The sequence below is a fragment of the Zonotrichia albicollis genome, chromosome 5, assembly GCF_047830755.1.
Source record: "Zonotrichia albicollis isolate bZonAlb1 chromosome 5, bZonAlb1.hap1, whole genome shotgun sequence".
NCBI lineage: Eukaryota > Metazoa > Chordata > Aves > Passeriformes > Passerellidae > Zonotrichia > Zonotrichia albicollis.
Window position 1 is genome coordinate 53,964,238 of NC_133823.1, and position 19,518 is coordinate 53,983,755.

Here is a 19,518-nt window from a genome sequence, read left to right on the forward strand (position 1 = left end):
AGAAATGTAATACAGCAGCATGCTATTAAAGATAAAAATTGGCTGTGCAATTACAAAGGCTTGAAAAGCAATTCCCAAAGATGTTCTTGACATACATCAGGGCAAAAGATATCACTGCATGGCATCAGAAAGTGGTATCATTTTGCTGTTGTTGCACAGTGAAGTGCAATTTTCTAGGGCAGAATGTTTAGTCTTTGAAGCATCCAGTACAAACTCATTAAATTCTTCTATTCCTACCTGGCTTCAGGAGGATGATGTTGTGCTTGAAAAGGTACTTCAGGTTTCTTCCCCAAACTTGTAACTGTTAGTAAAAAGAATAAGAACTCAGTACTTCCTCTCAGTATGTCTAACTGAGAGCATCTAGCAACTACTGTGAAATAAATTAAGTAAATTCATCCATCAGGGTGAGGCAGTTCAATAGAAAACCTTAAAGGGCTGTAATCAGTCTGGTTTAAATGAGTCAGCTAATGACTTCAGTGGGAAACATTTGGACTAGGACTGAATGTTACATGGGGGACATTACAGGGTTTGCTGATGCCAAATATGGCTTCACATAATAGTAAATATTGTAGAATGTTGAACAAGAAGTATGTGGAGTGTTCATAAATCCTTTTTATAGGACAGGATAAGCATTGAATTTATTAAAGCAGTCGATTCTATTTCTTGCTGAAAATCAGGAAATGGTGCCTTAATCCACAAAAGGAGAAGCCAGAGGAAATTATGAATTTATTGAATTAACACAAAGTATAAACAGCATGAAAGCCATGTAACCTGTATTTATCTTCAAAGTATTTTGGAGTAATGTTTGTCATGGACCTTTGTGCACATGGACACAGTGAGTGGTTTGAGCCCTTTTTTCAAACCTGTATGTACATTTAAAGAATGACATGTTTTTAAACATTGGAGGTTTCAAATTTTAACAGAAAAAATTAGCTTTAAAAGCCTAAAGCTTTTAAAAAACTTTATCCAAAATTCTCACCCTCAAATAATGGTAGAGCAGCAAGATTGTCAGAAGGGTGATGTCCTCTGTGCAGATCTCTTTTGGAGGGTTTTTAGGCACCAACACTCTTATTTTCCCCAAAATAAGACATTTGCTTAGGACAAATGTGTTACCCTGGCTCCCCAAATAGCTGTAGCTAAGGCCAAGTTAAGTTTCCTTTTTTCTGCTGCTCATCAGCAACTGTTGAGGTCTCTAACTCTCTCCATTCGTAGCAGAACTATACCTGGGGAATGTCTCTTGTTTCAGTTAGAATTTTAATGATAGAATATTTTAGTTTTGGAATATAAAGGAAAGACAACAAATTATTATAATAAATTGAATACTGACCTTGCTGTCTTCCAGGTATCTGTATAAAATGATAACATAGTAAATATTTTTCTTTGGATTTGTAACTTGAAATTACCCCAACTACAGATCCAACTATCCACCAGTTTTAAGTCATTTATAAACATTCAATCATTAATACCTGATCACTTTGTCAAAAACCTGGGCTGAATGCTGATCTCAGTCTGCTAGCAACAATGAGAATTATGCTTTTTAGGGGCATAAGTGAACATGTGGTTTACTGGAAAGATCACCATTTCATGATGGCTACTGTGTATCAATTTAACTTACAATATGGTTTTCCTTCCTTGATCTTGTATTAAATTGAGATTGATTATGGCTGACTGGAGAGACCCAAAGATTAAAATCAGTCACTTCTTTTTAGGCTCTTTAACTGACAGCACAATTATTTTACTGTCATGGCAGATATTTCATTCAAAATCACTGTGTGGAGAGTCTTAATCCAACACATTATGTTAAAATTAAGAATGATAGGTTTCTAAAGATTGGAGTTTGGCTCCTAAACTTTCACTGTATTTCTATATTATTTTGATTCACAGATAAAAATAATGGTAATATAAATTATTTTGTTTGTTAATTTGATGCATCTAAGACTATAATGCATAAATATTAAAGAGAAAAAAAAAAGTTTTTTTGGTAGGTGCTGCATTTTGAACTTTCCTTATAAGTTACTTCCCCAATAATGTTTACTGATTACTTGGAAATTTTAAGTCTTATTCAGGCTGAACAAGACCTGGGCAGGTCCTAGCCCAAGGACCTGCTTAAAGCAGGGAGAACTGTGAGATGAGACCTGGGGATCTCAGAGCTTTAACCAGGTCTTGCAAACCTCTTTCAATACCCTCATAATTATTTTTTTCCCTATTTCTGATTGAAACCTTCATCATTTCAAGACTGTTGCCTCTTGTACTTCCCCTGTGCACTCTGTGGTGCACCATGCTCTGCCTTTTTGACAAACATCCCTCAGACACCGGCTGGCAGCTGTTGGGCTCCCCCAGGGCCATCCCTCTCCAGGCAAGGGCAGCCCAGTCCCAGCAGACTCATTTCACAGGCACTGCATGTCCTGGAGACCCTGTGCTGACCCTCTCTGAGCAGTACTGCAGGTGTTGTCCAGTGAGTGATGAGTAAAGTCAAAAGGGAATTGTCCCTTCCCTTGTTCTCTTGGCAATGCCTCTGTTGACACAGCTTGGGATGCTCTTGGCCTTTATGGCTATCTAGGATACACCAGGGGCTTGTGTTCAGCCTTTGGTCCCCAGGTCCTTCTGAGCTGAGCAGATGGTTTAGTTCATTCTTAGGTAGCATTTTGCCTTTGTTCTTTCCAATTTCAAGAGACTCCTCAGTACCCTTTCCTGCAGCCTGGCTGGGTTGTGGTGAGGGGCAGTTCTTCTCTCAAACCTGCTCTTTGCTGTTTGAAACCCTGACAAGGGCACACTGTGTCTTCTCCAGGTCACACTGAAACTGGCTAGGCCTTCATATCTATAGGAATGGGAAGTGACCAAAATTAAATTTTATCTTTTCCATGTCATGAGACACACAATATTTCTTCTTAAGATGTAACCAAACTAGGAGTCTGTTAAGAGCTGAAGCATTTGTGCAGCTGTACAGTGTTCAGCCAGAAATATTAATTACAGATGTAAGATATTTATTTTTCTTGGGAGTGTTTTCGTATTTGGTTTGTAATGAGTCAGCATCCAGGAGAAGAAAAACCTTTTTTTTTTTAAATTGTGTCTTTCTTGCCAATATATCATTTTTTAAAGCAGGAAGTGTTGATTACAATATTGCTATCAAACCATGTTTTTGTCACCATCTTTCAAACTAAAGCTTCTAACCAAGAGGAGTGAGGTTTGGGGCAGCCTCCCAGTCAGAACTGTGGGGAAGGAAAACTCAATGGATTTGAAATTTAGACAAGTCTGCAGATTTGTGCTTCAACCTGCTGTAGAAGGAAACAGTTGGGATTAACTACTCTAGATTCCTTTCTTCTGTTCCCTTTAATGAGAGAAAAATAAAACCAATTCAGTAGGAACACATTAGTGCAGGATCTAAAACATTCAGTAAGAAGCACAAAATGCTATAAATGATAACCTCTTTCCAAATTTTTCAAACATTCTTTAACACTCTGCATGATTGTAGGGACTGTATTTCATAATAAGTTTTATAGGAAACCTCTTGTCATAACTAAACTCCCTTATTGCTAAAACCTCTGCTTTACTTCATTGGTCTGAGTAGAAAGTGAGTGGGGAAGGAGAGGCCAAAGGGAGCTGGGGGATAGCAGGCACTGTTAAAACTGGATTTAAAATTTGTCCATTCTTTTTTCATATTGAAATGGGTCATCTTCAAGTATTTATATTACATGAATGCTATTAGACTCCTCTATTGACCTTAAAATTTCAGTTTTCTGCTTGTAAAAATGTATGTGGATTCTTTGTTTGTTTGAAGGAGAGTGTCTCCCTCTTCACAGGCGTCCCCATCAGGAGTTACAAGAGATGCTTTATGTGGATAGTTGGACAGGGAGCTTTGCACTGTACCTTTGTTTTTATTTCTGCAAACAAATTCAGAAACTGACCCCATCCATTCAGGAAGTAGCACTATTGAAATTGCAGCACACATTAAAGATGGACACTTTTATGACACAAAGCTAATATGACTCTTACAGGTTTTTTAACCTGATAGGCTAAAATACTATTACATATACATACATAGCCATGGAATGTGTTTGGATTTTATGGTCCTAATACATACAAAGATGAATACTTACTGTATTTGATTTCCTAACAGAAGAATGTCTGGAAAAGAAAGAATAATAACCAAAATATTTAATTATGATAAAAATCACTTTGAGTACATCATCAGTGATGATTACGTCTTGACAAGGGAAGGATTTTGCTACTGCTAGAGAAGTTCAGAGGCTGGTTATTTTTTACATGAATTATTTTCAGGAGAATTATCTTGGACCTCCTTAAAAAAAGAATAGCATCCACTCAATTCATTATGGTAAAAGACCACTTTGTTAAGGATTTATACTGGAAGGAAGGGAAAAAGAGGAGTATCAACTTCAGCACTTCTCATCTCAGGCCAAAAAGTCTTATTACACATGTTAGAGTCAGCTATAAATGGAAGTAAGTTCCTTAAAGACTGAAGAATTTAAAAAATGAAACATTCACAGAGCTGAAATGGAAAGTGTAGAGGAAAGGAGGTGCAAAACAGGGAAAGAGGAGTGGAGAATGTTCCTCATGGCCCTGATTAAATAGGTGTTAAGGTATTTTTCTGCCTTCTGATATGCCTGATCAACAGAAGTATCCTTTCCTGGGAAGGAAAAATTCTCCTTCAAACAAAAATGGATGAGGTATTGAGTCTGACAAATTCTGTTAGATGTTTTGGTTATGATGAAAGCTTATGGCAGCTTTTAGTAGCTTGTATCTCCTAATGAAAGAGGCAGGGTACCAGATTTTACAAGCTATTTAGCAACATAAGGTGTGAATAAGCATCTAGTAGTTTTTGGAAGGCTCTGAGATTTAGTCCCTGTTTAGCCTGTCTCCTGGACTGAAAAAATATGACAGTGAGATATTTTGCTAAGTCAGTCAGAAGACAAAAGGAAGATCTGGTATAGGAAACCCTGGGAGCTATTTTTCAACAGTGACAAGGGCTCTCTTCCTCATGTCTGTGTTGAAAACATCAACCAGCATGGAGGCCTGAGGCAAGAAATTTGGAGATTATCCGTATTATTCAAGAAGGCTAGGAGAAAGGAGTTGAACTGTTTTGCTTTGGATAGTTGTTTTTGTGTTAGTTTCTTCAATTTGTTAGTGTGGTCTCCATTTCTCCATATATTCCTTAGTGTGTGAAAGCTCATATTCGGGTCTCTGGGTGTGTGGTCAAGTTCCATGACATTAAAGATGTGCTTGCAGGGCTGGCCTCCACCTCCAAGGGACATGGCCCTTGCATGGCCTGCTTACCACAGGCATAGAAAAGTTTCAATCACATCAGAGCTTCTAACATACATTCCAGGACCTTGCACTTGCCTACTTTTTTATAAAGCTATTTTTTAGAGTGTATAAATAATGATGTGTTAAATCTTACAAGTCTTCCAATTTTTGTTGGAAAAAAAGACTTGCACTCCTAAATCACATCTTTGGTGGGACAGCTTTGCTTTCAGTCTAGCAAAGGGCTGTAATCTGTGGTGCCATAGTCCTTCCCTCTGCAGCTCATGGGTCTGTTTTCTCCTTACAAAGCTGTAACTGGACTGAGGATGGGTGAGAAATATTTTGAGTGAAGTGCTTGTAGGAAATTTGTCAAGTGCCTTCCCCAGATATTGTGTTGTCTTATTCTGTTCCACTTCTGTTCTACTCATGTAATAAAACTCCCTAGTACAACAGCCATGACATGTATTTCTATTACAGAATTTGGCTTTATAATAGGACCTTTTAAATCCAAGTGCTCTGCATACTGATATCTTCTGGCAGCATGGATTATAACATTTCTCAAAAAGCTTTCAATCTGTGCTGCCCTACCAAGGGAGGGGATCAGTTGTGGGATTTGGAACTTTGCAGCTCTGTGTCAGGTCTTGCATCTGAATATGAAGCTACTTCATATTAATAAAATGTCTTCGCAAACAACATATTTTGGAACCTAAGCCATGAAAAAATTTAAGCACCATTCAGGAAAAACCACAACCCAATAACCCATAATTAGAGCTCACTCATTAAATACATACTTTAAGCCAAAGATTATTTTCTTGATTTCTAAGCTTATTTTCCCCCCAAAGGATTTGAAGTGACCTCTGTAAAATGAAGCAAAATTCCATCCTGATGAGATGAAATTGAAATCATTTAAGGGAGGATGGACAAGATTGACACAGCTTCTGGCTGCTATAGGAGTCATTTGAGCATCATAACCCCTGGATTTTTGTCATTCCTGTTCCCAGCATGTCCAACACTGTCGCCCATTATGAATGTGAATTTTGGTCACACAGCAGGCACACATCTGCTTGTGTGGCAGTGAGCAGAGTGTGTTCCTGCTCATCTGGCCAGGTGTGTGTCATGTGGAAAAAGCAACCAGACTCCTAGCCTGGCATGAGCATGTGCTGGGTCATACAGCTGGGCATGCATGTTTGTGCCTCAGGTGGCTCATCCTCCCTGCCAGGTCTTTATAAAAAAATAGGCAAGTGCAAGGATGCTGAATGCCCATGGGTGTTGTGTGGCTGAGGAGTGCAAAATGCAAAGGGCAAGAAGTGATTTGTAGCTTGGACTCATTGGTCCCATGGGCTGAAGCCAGACTTCTGCCTACAGATGAGTCATTTCTTTTGCTGCTTGTAATGTCTTTGGGATGCAGAGTGAGTTTCTGTATCTCTGGAGCAGTCAGTGTGCTTCCCCAGCACTTGATTCACTAACTGTGCTAAGTAAATAGCAATTTGTACTTAAAAGTGGTTGCAAGACCTCTAAATATTATTAAGGAAAAAAATCTTAAACAAAGTGTTCATGAAAATTCTGTCTGCTTTTCTACTCCTTTACCATTATTTTGTCATTTCTTTTTTTAAAAAAAATGCCAGTGTCACATTACACTAAACACCACTTCTCAATTATTCACAGCTGTCTAAAGAATAACTTTCTTAAGCAAAGCAGAGGTATGACAGAAGTAAAATTTTGTGGTTTGAGCAGTGAGAGTGTTTTGATTCTCAGGGAACAAAGTGAGGAATGCACTGTACCTTGTGACTTCGGCTGATATTGGAAAGGTGGGGTCTCGGCTGAGCGTGTTCCTCTTGGGTAAGACCTGGCTGCTTATTCTTGGCTCTGGAGGAAGGGGCTGATACTGCTTTGGCAGCATCTTCAGAGGCCTAGAGAAGTCAAAAGAGACCTTGAAGAGCTATTAGGGAAAAAAGGAGGTGCAGGGACTGTGTTTTAAGCGCAAGTTCTGGAAGTAAGAGACTGGAATTTTCTGAGAGTATTTCCATGTATTTGTGCTGAGCCAAGCTCAGATCCAGGAGCTCTTCAGGGCCCTTCAACAGCAACAGTAATGTTGGATAATATTCTACATTTGCAAGACATTACTGCACTGTGTGTGTGCCACTAAATAGTGCTCTTGTGTGCCAAGTACAGCTCTGCAGTGTGGATATTTCCAGGTGGGTATGGCTCTGTGTATGGCCCACGGAACCCAGTCCAGTTTCAGACACAGAGGAAAAAATGTTCTTCATCCCAGAAAACTCAAAGGTGCCATGGGCCTGGTGTTTTCTGAGGGATGTGGGCATGCCCTGTCTGTGCTCTGAGACCAGGCAGCCACAGCCCAGCTCCAGCTGGAAGCTGCAGCATGGAGAGGTTGGCTGGACAGAACTGGAGGTGCATCCAAAGGGTCTGGCAGAGCTGCCTTCAGTGGTGGGCTCCTGGGGAGGGAGCCTTGTGTGCCTGCACAGTACCTACCCAAATTAAGTCAAGTGAGAGAATTAACAACCATTCTGGCCACTGTAATACAAACAGAAACAAATTTTTGAAATTTTATAGAATAATGATTGAGAATGCTCTTGTTCCTGCATTAATATGGTTTTGAATTTGTGAAGACTTACTGCCCTTTTATGCTATTTCATATTTTTTAGAGTCAAATATAAATATGGAATGCTAATAATATTTTAAAATTCTTTTTATCTTTTAGGGCAGTCAGTGTAGGCATGGAGGAATAAACTTGCCATTCCTAGACGACCTTTTGAAAGGATTTGTTAATTATAGCAGTTATTATTTGAGTTTGACCAAATCAAGAAGTAATTAATTTTTTATTTGTGGGCATATTCCACAAATATATATAGAAAAATATATTTGTGGAATGGGGCTTGGTCTGTCTTCTGTGGGAGCAATGGAAATATTCCAGTTGATTTCTATTCATGATTTAAATGTGTAGCAAAAAAAAATAGGCAAATTGATTTAAGTGAGAATGAAGTCAATATTATCACAGTGAGCAGAGCCTAAGGCACGAATTCAATTGGTGGAATATTTTTTTCCCCAGCAATCTATACCCGAGTTGAACCAGATTCAATATTTCTAGGATTTTGTCTTGTCTGCAGGCACAGCCAGGTTGGTTTCGAAGATGCAGGCCTGAGCTCCTGCTATGAATGCTCAGAGCTCGTCGTTTGTTCTCCCTAATTCCACATCAGAACCTGTTAAGCCCAAAGACAGCCAGCAGTGGAAGGATGCTGGCTCACTTCCAGCCACCTCATTACCATGAGCAGCACAGATGGATGTGAGCATTCATTAGCACTGAGTTCCCCGGGGAGCACAGGTAAGTGATCTCTGGTGTGATCTTACCGTGGGGGAGGTGTTGGCTCCTGGAAAAGAGAGGAAACAAAAATCTCTGTAAGCTTTTTCACCCCCACTTCGTTTACCTGAGAGAAATGTGTAGAATTTAGATTAGGTAGGCATGCCTGTGTCAAGTCAAAGGGTTTATGTGCTCTACAGCACAAAACATCATTCTGTAACATGGCATTTTAAAATCACTGAGAAATAAAAGACATCCTCATGTGCATGCAAGTGAGGTAATGTAGACAGTTCTCTTTTCCTTTGCCTAGTGCTAGCAAAATGGCAGCCTGCTTTTAAAAATCTATTAAATGGCAAAATAACCAGTAAAAAATTGAATTGATGAGAGATTCTGCTTACCTGGTATCCATGTAGTTTCATTCTTCCTCCTAAGAATAATTGCAAATAATTCTTAGTAGAGTGCTACCCAATAATTCACAAATGAAGTTGCAGCTTTATTCTGGTATTGTTGTTATTATTATGGGCAGTCCAACCCCATTCCTTGCCTTCCCCTGGCTCTACCTCTAGAACTCTGCTCCTGCTTTCAGAATTAAACATTTGAGGGTGATATTTATTCAGTTATTGTAAATTTAAATATTTTCCAGAGACTTTATATGCATATGTATATATATGTGCTTATTGAGTTGGGGATGCATTTTTTGTCTGTTTTTATTTTTGTATAGAAATTTATAAAAATACTGAAAACCAATGAAATCAATTCTATTTTTTCAAATATATCAAAATATGACTTATTATTTAATTAACATCTTACTCCAAAAAAAAAAAATGTTTATCTTTGCTATATTGAAATTATTTTTCTAAGTTCTACATGCTGAAATCCTAAATAATGCAAGGCACATGCAACAGATCTCAAGCTCTCCTTCAAATAAACCATAACAAATTTTTCTGAATAAAATAATGATACCTTAAATTTTTAACATTTCTAGAAAATACTGTTGAAAAAAATCTTCTGTGCTATTTATGCCATCTTGTGGCAAGGCCACTTAATAGCACTGGGCATATGAAAAAATGTTTGGATATATTTAAAAACAGTGTAACTATTATGTAAAAATAACAGTGATCTCTATAAGCACTGTTCACTCAAGAAGTACTAAAAATATGTATCAATTGCATTCTCAAACACCAGAGTTTAATTTACCTTCCTGTACTGGCTTTGGCTCATCTTAACACCAGCACACATCACATGGAGACATGTAAATCCAGCCTACTAAATCCTGGTGGAATTCAAAGCTTAGATAAACTGGCCAACTGTCCTTGCCTACTGATTTCTGCAGATTTTGAAGCTTGCTTACTCGAATTTATCTCAATTCAGCTTTTTTCCAGGCTACATGGGGATTTGCTCACAAGAATCAATCTAACCTTTCATTTTCAACCTATATAGTGCTTTCTCATCATCTGTAGGAATTACTTCTCTCTACATTTTGCATTACAGTGTGAAATAAGGGGTGGGGGGGGAAGCAAATGCTGTTTTACATTGAGTTATTTTTCTGGCTGGTCAAATTATAGTACTTTCTAAAAATCAGCTGTTGCAGCAAACACAAAAGGGTCACATTTTCTTGGCTTGGCAATTGCAATTTTTGAACCATATTACCTTGTTTTCAAAGATTTGAAAATGGTAAGATAAAAAATACAATTTCTTTTCAAAGCTAATATATTTAATCCTTCAGTAGCTCACTTCATGAGGTACTGCTATATCCAAAGTAAATGAAATGTAAAAAAGTGTATGGAAACCTACTTTTAAAACAATCCTACAATTGATTGAAACTGTCAATCAGAGGATTTTATATTTGGAGACTTCATTAGGTTCTTGAAGAATAAGATTGCCTTTCTTTGATTTCACCTCAAGAAACAGAACAAAAATTAAAGGTACATTTTGGACTGTAAATTAAAGAATTTTGGAGCAAATTTAGGGTGGAAGGTAAAGCAGCAGAGAAAAAAAAAAGCTAGGTGATGTACCCCACCATTGGCATATTCTGAGTAGGTCAGAACATTGTCCAAAAGCCTTTGTAAATAGTCACCCTAGGATGTAAATCCCTAGTGGGAATTGGTAAACTTGGTGTTACTGGTTAAAAATGGTTATTAGATTATGTTTTACAATATAGTAATGGAAAAACCCTGAGAAGGATGGGGAGTGAAAAATATGTTATTAGAAGTAAAGCCCAGCAGACATCTTGCAGGCTTTTGGTGAAAGAGTTCAGGAGACATTGGCTTCTCCCTGCCCCTTATATCCTTACAACATAGCAAAAAGGAAAATCTGATTTTTAAACTGAAGGGCCTTTTTTTTTTCCCCTCGTAGGAGCAGACAACTCCTGAGATAAAATAGATCTCCTTCTGTAAATAATTACTTCAGTGTTAGATAGTTGAAAGAGTACTGCAAAATTTGCAGGATGATTATTTTGGAAAGCAGCTGCTGTTCTGAAAACCGTGTCCATTCTATCACCTGTAATCTCTGCCTATGTACAAAAGTTAATTATAGAAGTAGAAATTACTATTTCTGTTTGCAGAAATGGGTAGGGTTTTTTTTAATTATACCTCTTACATTTGGCACTGTTCTCCCCTCCGGATCAAATGTGTGAATCTGTTAATAAACCAAAAGAAAGGTGTGATGTTAGCCATCATTCCAGAAGCTATGGCCAGTAGAAAGGGTGCTGCTCCTGGCTGGGATGCCTCTAAGTCTTAGCCCAGCAGCCAAGGAGTGAAAGGAAGAGATGGGGCATCTGTGCAAAGTGAAACAGGAACAGCTCACAGGAACTTGGGCTGCCTGCTGCACACGAACGTGATGCGGCCAAGACTTTAAATAGACTGCACTTTGGGGGATATTACAGAAAAGGGGAAATCTGTTTGTGGAAAAATTTTAGTATCTTTGCTTACAGCTGAGTGTTGAGGGGGCTGAGATGGGTTCTCACTCGTTGGGGAAGTGGTACCTGAAGGCCTTAAGCACCGTGTATCTGCAAAAGAGGAAGAAAAATCAAGCCTGAGTAATTCAGTAATATAATGTTTGAAGAAGGAGAGGTTTCAATGTTCAAAATGTGTTTTTCAGGTCAGGTCTCATCATTTATATAGTTTTTTTTTTTCCAGAACTTAACAACCATTATAGCAGCTATATTGAGAACATGAGCGTGATCCTGGTAATAGCTTTATGGTTAATGTCCCCACTGTGGTTATAAATAAAAGCCTTCATAAGCTGGTAAACAGTTAAGGCAGACATTTGACCTTAACTCTTGTTAGATTACTGAATTTGCTTTTCATTTGAACCTTTGCTCTTGGCAATGCTGTCATGATGTTCTAGTTTTGTGAGGGTTGTAGGGGTTTTATTCTCTAGGTAGTATTTCAAGTTTTACGTTAGCTTTTAATAAAAAACTGCATCCCTGGCCATCAAAAAGAAATGCTCAGGTTGTATGCTAACATGTGTTTTTCAGTCATTAATTTTATATCTCAAGGGCACTTGTATTTATCTAGAGATGGAAAAATGTATTTATCTAAAGATGGAAAAAATTTTAGCATTGAATTTTACCCTTTTGCAAAATATTTTCAGTCCTTTCTTTGCTCCTGTATCTTGCCACATTATAGTTACTGGGCATAATACATAGGCAAAAAGTAGCTTTTTGTTTAATGTGTTTTACCTTAAATCACAAAACAAGAACTATGTCTTTTGGCTAGCTCAGGGCAATCTTACATACACAACATAAGATGCTGACTGCTAAATGAAGGTTTTTACTACTAACCAAGATAAAAACTGTATTTGGAATTTACTTCAAGTTTCCAAATAAAATGGACAAATTAGTCTTGGAACATAATGTAGAATATCTGTTGTTCAGACTGATTGTGGTCCTTTCACACACTGATGAATTTTCTCACTTTAAAAGACATCTATTTGTTTAGACATCAAACAAACTCCCACAAAAATGAGTAGAAAATGTGTTTGCTGAGTTTGATGTGAACTGGAGCAAGCTGTCTGGTTTATGGTTTCCAGTCTTTCTCATCTAGGACTCCCCCCCATTTTCTAAAACTGTTTAAAACCTTTAGAGTGTTTATATTGGATTGGAGCAATGCACAGCTAGGATGACATTTCACTTCCATAAATGGGATATTAATTGCCTCTGTATGTTTAGGCATTAAATGTGACTTAGAAAATCTTCAGTAAACCAGAAGGTGATTAAAGCAGCTGCCTTACAAAGTTAAGAATGCTTGAGAAATACACTCACAGTAATTGCATATTACTGCTATTTAAAGCATCAGAGAACTTCTTTAGAAAGGATACTACATTATCATCTGGAGGAAAGTTTAGTGTGTTCTTTAATATGTCCTCAATCTTAAAGGTTTCCAGGCTTAAATAGCAGTGAGATTTTGTGAAATGGCTGTGGGTTTGATCAGCTAGTTTTTTGCACATTCTATGTGGAATGGGACAATAGAATTTATCTTGTGAAGGTAATATTAAAATTAAAGAGAAATGTGTAATTATTAATTTAGCATAACCTAATGAAGATCAGGGTAACTCGAATATGAAGAAGCAGACAAAGCTCTTCCCATGTTTCCGCCTACCAGTGTTATTTTCCAGTTGAACCATTTAATTAAAAAAAAAAAAAGTCTGGACAGAAAACTCCAGGTCTGTACTGCTCCTCTTCAACTCTAGGTTTTGCTCAGTTTCCCCAGACAGAAAATGTTACCTGCATATTCAGATTCTTGTAGAGGTTTGGCAGGAAGGATTCTCAAAGAGTGAACGGCCTCCAGCACTGAAGAATTTACAGTCTCATACATACTGTCTTCCTCCTCAGATAGCTCAGAGGAAAGCTGGAAGTCAATCTTGCCCTTCATTGTCAAGTATTCGCTCTGGAGAGAAGAGGAGAAGTACAGATAATACAAATAAATCTAAGTTCAAGATTGATTTCAGTGTGGAAATACATGATTTTCATAACCAGATATTTTGGTGCATGGGAAATTTTCTGATGGAAACTGAAAGGTTGGAAAGTGATTGAGGAAGTGGTTTGAGTGCCTCAATTTTTAATTTAGATTCATGAAGTAGCCATTTGGGAGACAGCTTAAATGTTTCTCTGAATTTTGCCTCTCTGCTCTTGAAAATATAATGAGAGTGTTTAATTTATGATCATTGCAGACATTTGAAACTGTATCTTTTTTTATAATATTATCCATGTGGTATTTGTATTGTACTGCCTGTTTACATATGTTACTTGCAAGAATATTTAACTAGCTCATAATAAATGTCACACTTCAAAATAAAAACATTCAGTGTTTTGGGGAATTTGTGCTAACAAATGTGCAGTCCAAATGATAGTGATAGTGAGTTATGTATTGAACAGTGGAGTCCATGGAAATATGGTGCATCCTGAGAGTGTCTCAGGATGTCTCTGGATGTGTCTTTACACTTGTGTAGGTTTGTTCAAGGTTGTGTTATGGAGTGCTGCTGCATTCTTCATCTTCACTGTTCACTCACTGAAACACAACGGCTGCCTTCCTTCAGCACAGAGCCAATACTGATGCTGAGGAACCTCAACTGAGGGTACCCCATGCCTCTACAAGTCACATTTTGTTACCAACAGCGTAGGTGCACCCATGCACTTGGGTCTTCTTTGATGTTTCTTCTATTCTCAAATTTATTTCATTCTCAAATTTATTCCCTGATGTTTGTTTTATTCTAATTATGAATGGGGAAATCAATATCTTCCTGATGTACCTTCTACCCTTCAGTTAACTGCCCTTTCAGCTCATGCTTTTTCTCTTGAGTGCTAGAATTGAAGCCAATTTGTTTTACTCTCCAAGGACACGAAATAAATTGATTACTATCCACCTTTATTTCAAATTTTATTCTACTAATGCCTATAATTATATACTTTTTTATTCTCTTCACTAAGCAAATATACTTTAAATCTTTCCTGGACCATCAACCTAATTAAAAGACTTTGAATCTCATATCCCCAGTGTTACTCTCCTGTGAGCACGCTCTATGTTGTAAACATCTTTGTTACAACATGAGGCAGACCTTCCAGAAGTGTTCTTTACACCACATTGCAGGGTGAGGCTTGTCTTTATCACAGTAAACAAAAATGTCACCACACCCTGGACAGACCCCCTGCAGGTAAACCTGGGTTTTCAGGTTCTTCTCTGCACCACTCTTTCCACTTCAATATCAATACTGTCAGCTAGGCTGAGAGTGGCTATTTTTTCAATCAGTTGTGCAAGCACTTTCATCTAGATGAAATAATTTTCATCTAGACCAGGCATGTACTTGTGAGGATGTCTTCCGGGAAATATCAGAGGCCTAATAAAAAGCAATATATATCATATTTACTGTTTTCTTTCTCATTATTGTAGTCATATTTCTGCTGAAAAGAAATTACTTTTAGTTTGAGGAATTGATGAGATGTTCTTTATGTCACATTAACAATTCTTTACATAATCAGACCTATTATTTCCAAAATATGCCTTCAGATTGACTTTGTTTAATAGTCTTTCCAGGTCCAAATAAATCCTCAGGATTTGCTTTCTTTCTTGGAAGAAATTGTGGCTACCACTGTTCTTTTCCATAATTTTAGAAACTCGGGACTCTGGAGAATTACCAAAGAGAATAAATTAATATCTCAGAAATTTCTTAAATAATTCTTTAAGTGTCTTAGCATGAGTAAATAATTTCCTGATCATTCTTTCCTAATTCTGCTCTGTGCTGTTTTTGCCTTCTATTCGGAATTAATGCCATAAAGCATCTGATTGTTATTAATCATTCTGTGAAATCGGAAGCAAGGTATTGATTGCATCAAACTTCTTTAGTCATCCTTTGTTTGTCCAACTTGCTTATTAGAACATAGACCTGTGTTTTATTTTCATCTTTTTGTTATTTAAAAGGTATTTTCACTCTTACATGCCTGAACTCAAACTCAAACCCAGATTTGAAATACAAGTGGAAAGATATTGAAATGTTCTCTGTTTGCTTTTCAGCTTTCATTTGTATTGCTTACATATTTAATCTTGAGATTTATGACTTACATACTTGTTCAACCTGACTCCTGTTATTTTTACCTGATCTTATGATAAAGGTTCATTTTAGATTCAGCCCATAAATGGAGAATTGGTGAGTCACTTCTCCAGTCTAGATCCCACTAAAAAAAGGTAACAGTTCTCTTCTGTAATTCACAATTCTTATGCCATATTTTACATTAAAAACCAGTGATGATTGCATTTTTTGTTAGTACTATAGCCAAGATGATATTAACATACATCAGGGAGTGAAAAAAGAGTAAAATTTTAGGAAGAACATGTGGTACTTACAGAATTATAGGTGTTAGCAGGAATAGTTCTCTTTTCTGTATAAAATGGAGAAAAGCTGTCAGCAGGTCCCATTCTGTTGTAAATTATAACAGTAGCTAGTAACTTATATAAAGGAACAAAGTCTGCCAACTGCAGCTTTTAGAGTATTTATTTATAGTATTTTAGAGATATGGAAAAAAGGACATGAAGCAGGTCCACCCAGGAGTTTGTGGACCTGTACAGTGCATGAGGAAGTAGCTGTGTGGAAATGGGATTCACAATCATGAGCACATCTAAGCCCGCCCTCCCAAAAACACCCAAAAAAGGATGTGCTTGAACTCCTGTCTCTCTCCTGAGTTTTGCTTCTTGGTGCAGAACTTTGAGATCTCTGGGGCTCCTGGTCTGGAAATCCCTCTGTGAATAGAAACATGTTTTGTTCTCTTCGTAGCAGAAGAAAATCCCAAATCTGGGAACGCTCCAGCTCTCGGCTACAAACTGTTCTCAGTGGTGTTTGCCCATGAAGCTGTCCCAGGGTACAGCCAGGAGAGCATGAGATACAGGGCCAAAGAGCTGGTCAACAGAGACTCCCAACTTCTGCACTTCACCTGATTTACACATTTAACCCAGTGACTCTTTAATGCAAAACAGCCATGGGTATGACCTTGCCCAGTACGTGCTCTCCTTCTGGACTGTTTCAATCCTTAGCCTGCCTGCAATCTCACAAATCTTGAATCTCTGGCTACATAATGACCTGATTTCAAAAGCAGAGCATGCAAGTCTTTCTATCGCAATCAACCAATAACAAATAATTACCACATGTTGTAATGCTTAGGAAAAAAGGGATAATTGTGCACTGAAACACTTTTATGCTAAGGAGAGAGTTAAAATCAGAATTACTTCTTGTCCAGGGGTTGTACCCCATAGCTGAAGGGTATTAAGGACAGCCAGCATCCCACAACCCTCCCTTACAGCTGTGTTTTGGAAGAAGCAAGTTTCTGCCTAAACACCCCTTTTGCATTTGTCACTCTGGTCCTGTGAGCCTGGTACTGCATATTTTTGTATACCCCAGCAGATGGCATTGAATGCTCATTTATTCTGTATAGGCAGTACTTTAATCTCTGCTTGCAGGATCATTCCTGGGTGACAGGGAAGGAGACTTATTCATGCAAGCTACTTGTCTGATTTTCTGTTCAGTTATACTGCTGCTAATCAGAAGTAAACCCAGTTAAAGGTGATACCAGTATAATAATAAAATGGCAGAGTCTTAATTTGTAGCCTTTGTACTTCCGTTCATAAAACAAGTGTGGCTGATTTATCCTCAACAATAAAAAATTAGTTACAGTAATAAACATCAATGCTATTGCCCATGCATTTCATGGCTTAATGCTAAAAAGGGACTGTTTGACACAAGCCTGTGGGGTGATGTATTGCTATCCAGTATCAGTTTACAATTTGATGTCCAGGTCAGTTTCTAATCTCTTCTGTTCTGCATGAATCACTGGAGATGGGATGAACTCCATCTGCCTTCTTTCTTCTTAGGCTCCTTTGCACTGGGCCAGTGAAGAGAGCAGCCCTGGTGCTGCTTTTCCGTGGGTCTGCCCTCTACATAATGTAACTGCCCAAATATTTGCTCTGTGCTAGCTGGGGAGTGCCAACCAGTGAGAAACCACTCTTCCTGTTATTTAAGAATATAATTTTCATAATGAAGACGGTAGCTGCAATCAGCTGGACCTTCTGGTATAATTTTTTCACTGCAAGCTAAAGATTTAAAGCTGGCACAGGCTAGAGTCTCCTCAAGTTATAGGGGACTCATCATGTTTTATTCAGTCTGGAAATTTTTCATTGCTTTGCTGCTTTGCCTGGGAAATTGATAAATAGAGACTATCACTTATAATAATAGTAAGATGTTATATTTCTGAGGAATACATGTGGGTGTGTTTCTGCCAGTTGACAGAGAATGCCTGAAGTCAAAGAACAAAATGGAAAAAATTCTCTTCCCTTTAATTTGCAATGGAATAAAACAGTGTGTGCATTTTGTGGGAACCTTAACGTTTCATGGTAACCTAAAAAGGTTTTGTTTGAAAGGGTGGCAGGTTAGGAATAAAACAAAAATCCAACATCAAAAATATGACCCTTTAAGTGGGAAAGCAGAAGGTAAATCTGTTCCCATTGGCTTCTCTGAATCTATGAATGCACAGTGGTTTTTTTAGTCCCTGTGGTGCTTCGGCCAGTGGCAGAAAGTGATAAAGAATTGTGGGCTGTGATTTAATAAACTCTGTGATCCTGCAAGGGTGTATCCTAACCACTTCAGTAGAAAAAACTCTGAAGCTGGAAATGCTGCAAGGAAGAGCTGTGTAGATGTTTTTAGAGTGACTTTTTTTACTGTCTTGCCCAAAATTATGATGTAAAGCCTTGTCCTGTTCAGGTATGCAGACATCTTCCTAAAGCATAAAGAGGGGCTAGACAAACAAGCCTCCTGAATAATACAGGTTTAATTGGAGTACCAAGTAAAAGATTAGGCAGCTTTCACTTCAGAGACATGAAAAAGGCATGTGAATAAATACCAGTTATGGTGGGCATTCGGGCTAAGGCCAGCTATCCACAACAATAAAAGATTTGCAGTTAGATGATTGATTGCTGGGTTTTATTTTTCCCAGAACTCCTTTTTCCAGCCCTAAACCTAAATCTTCTATATTGTATGGATATTGAATGCATTTAAGCAAACTAGCACTATAAACATATGGTACATCAAATAAATTTATCTGGCTAGCTGTGCTATCTAACTTTGTTAGTTAGATAATGTTATATGCTTTGCATTAAATGTTTCAGCTCAGCTACAGTTGTGAACTGCAGTGGCGTTTACAAAGAATTTAAGTAAATGATTTGCTTTTGAAATTAATGTAATTTAAACACATGCTTGCTACTGACGATAATCTGTCATGGAAACAGGTTTAGAGATCCTATGTCATTGTCTTGTTGTTTTGGAACAGCAAACAGCAAAATGAGGAGAGACCTTCAAAGGTAGCTGCAGAGGGAAAAGAGAAAGTTCCCTCAGTTGCTTTCTAGAAGCCATCAGCCAAGCTAATGTTTTCAGTCTGCATCAAGAGAATAACTTATTCCTAGTTTTTTGCAGTGTATACCATCATGAAGCCAAACATTTTTTGGTGTACACTGGAAGTAAACATGTTTTAGTTGTCTGCATTAATGGGTATCCCCTTAGTAGTGGATTTTCATTTTTTTCTACCAATTAATTTTAATTTTTATGATATTAAAATGTTCAGATCTATCACAGACTTTTATTGACTCTGAGTAAGAAACAGGCTACAGTACTTCCTTTTTCAGCAGTGAAGGAATTTTACCTTTCCGATGTCTATTTGGATTCATTACTTCATGTATGTTTGGGCAAGATCTAAATACAGAAAAACAGAAAAAAATCCCATTAAATATTAGAAATTTCCATTGTTCTATGAAACTTCTAAAGAATCCAGTTTAAATTAATGAGTGAAAGTTGCAAGGATAAAGAGTGCATTTGAGAAATGACTGCAGATTTGGAAATTCAACAATCTTGGGTCAAACCTTGCATTTTATGTTCACTTACAGCTCCAAGTTTGTTGCAGAGAGCTC

The 19,518-nt window shown here is 37.7% G+C and overlaps 1 protein-coding gene across 2 annotated transcripts in view; it reads right to left on the reverse strand.

Annotated features, from left to right (window-relative positions):
• The window catches only part of CLNK (cytokine dependent hematopoietic cell linker), a 32,366-nt gene that overhangs the window by 11,708 nt on the left and 1,140 nt on the right, over window positions 1–19,518 (reverse strand). The window contains exons 3-13 of one of the 2 annotated variants that reach the window (XM_074541764.1): window positions 19,254–19,303; window positions 15,916–16,308; window positions 13,302–13,464; window positions 11,506–11,582; window positions 11,167–11,212; window positions 8,974–9,002; window positions 8,626–8,645; window positions 7,041–7,169; window positions 4,098–4,125; window positions 1,328–1,346; window positions 238–301 (exon numbers count right to left, since the gene is read on the reverse strand). In XM_074541764.1, coding sequence (XP_074397865.1) covers window positions 238–301; window positions 1,328–1,346; window positions 4,098–4,125; window positions 7,041–7,169; window positions 8,626–8,645; window positions 8,974–9,002; window positions 11,167–11,212; window positions 11,506–11,582; window positions 13,302–13,464; window positions 15,916–15,987 — 647 coding nt within the window. In that variant the 5' untranslated portion in view covers window positions 15,988–16,308; window positions 19,254–19,303. The remainder of the gene's footprint in view (window positions 1–237; window positions 302–1,327; window positions 1,347–4,097; window positions 4,126–7,040; window positions 7,170–8,625; window positions 8,646–8,973; window positions 9,003–11,166; window positions 11,213–11,505; window positions 11,583–13,301; window positions 13,465–15,915; window positions 16,309–19,253; window positions 19,304–19,518) is intronic. The other variant, XM_005485759.4, reaches the window with a different exon arrangement.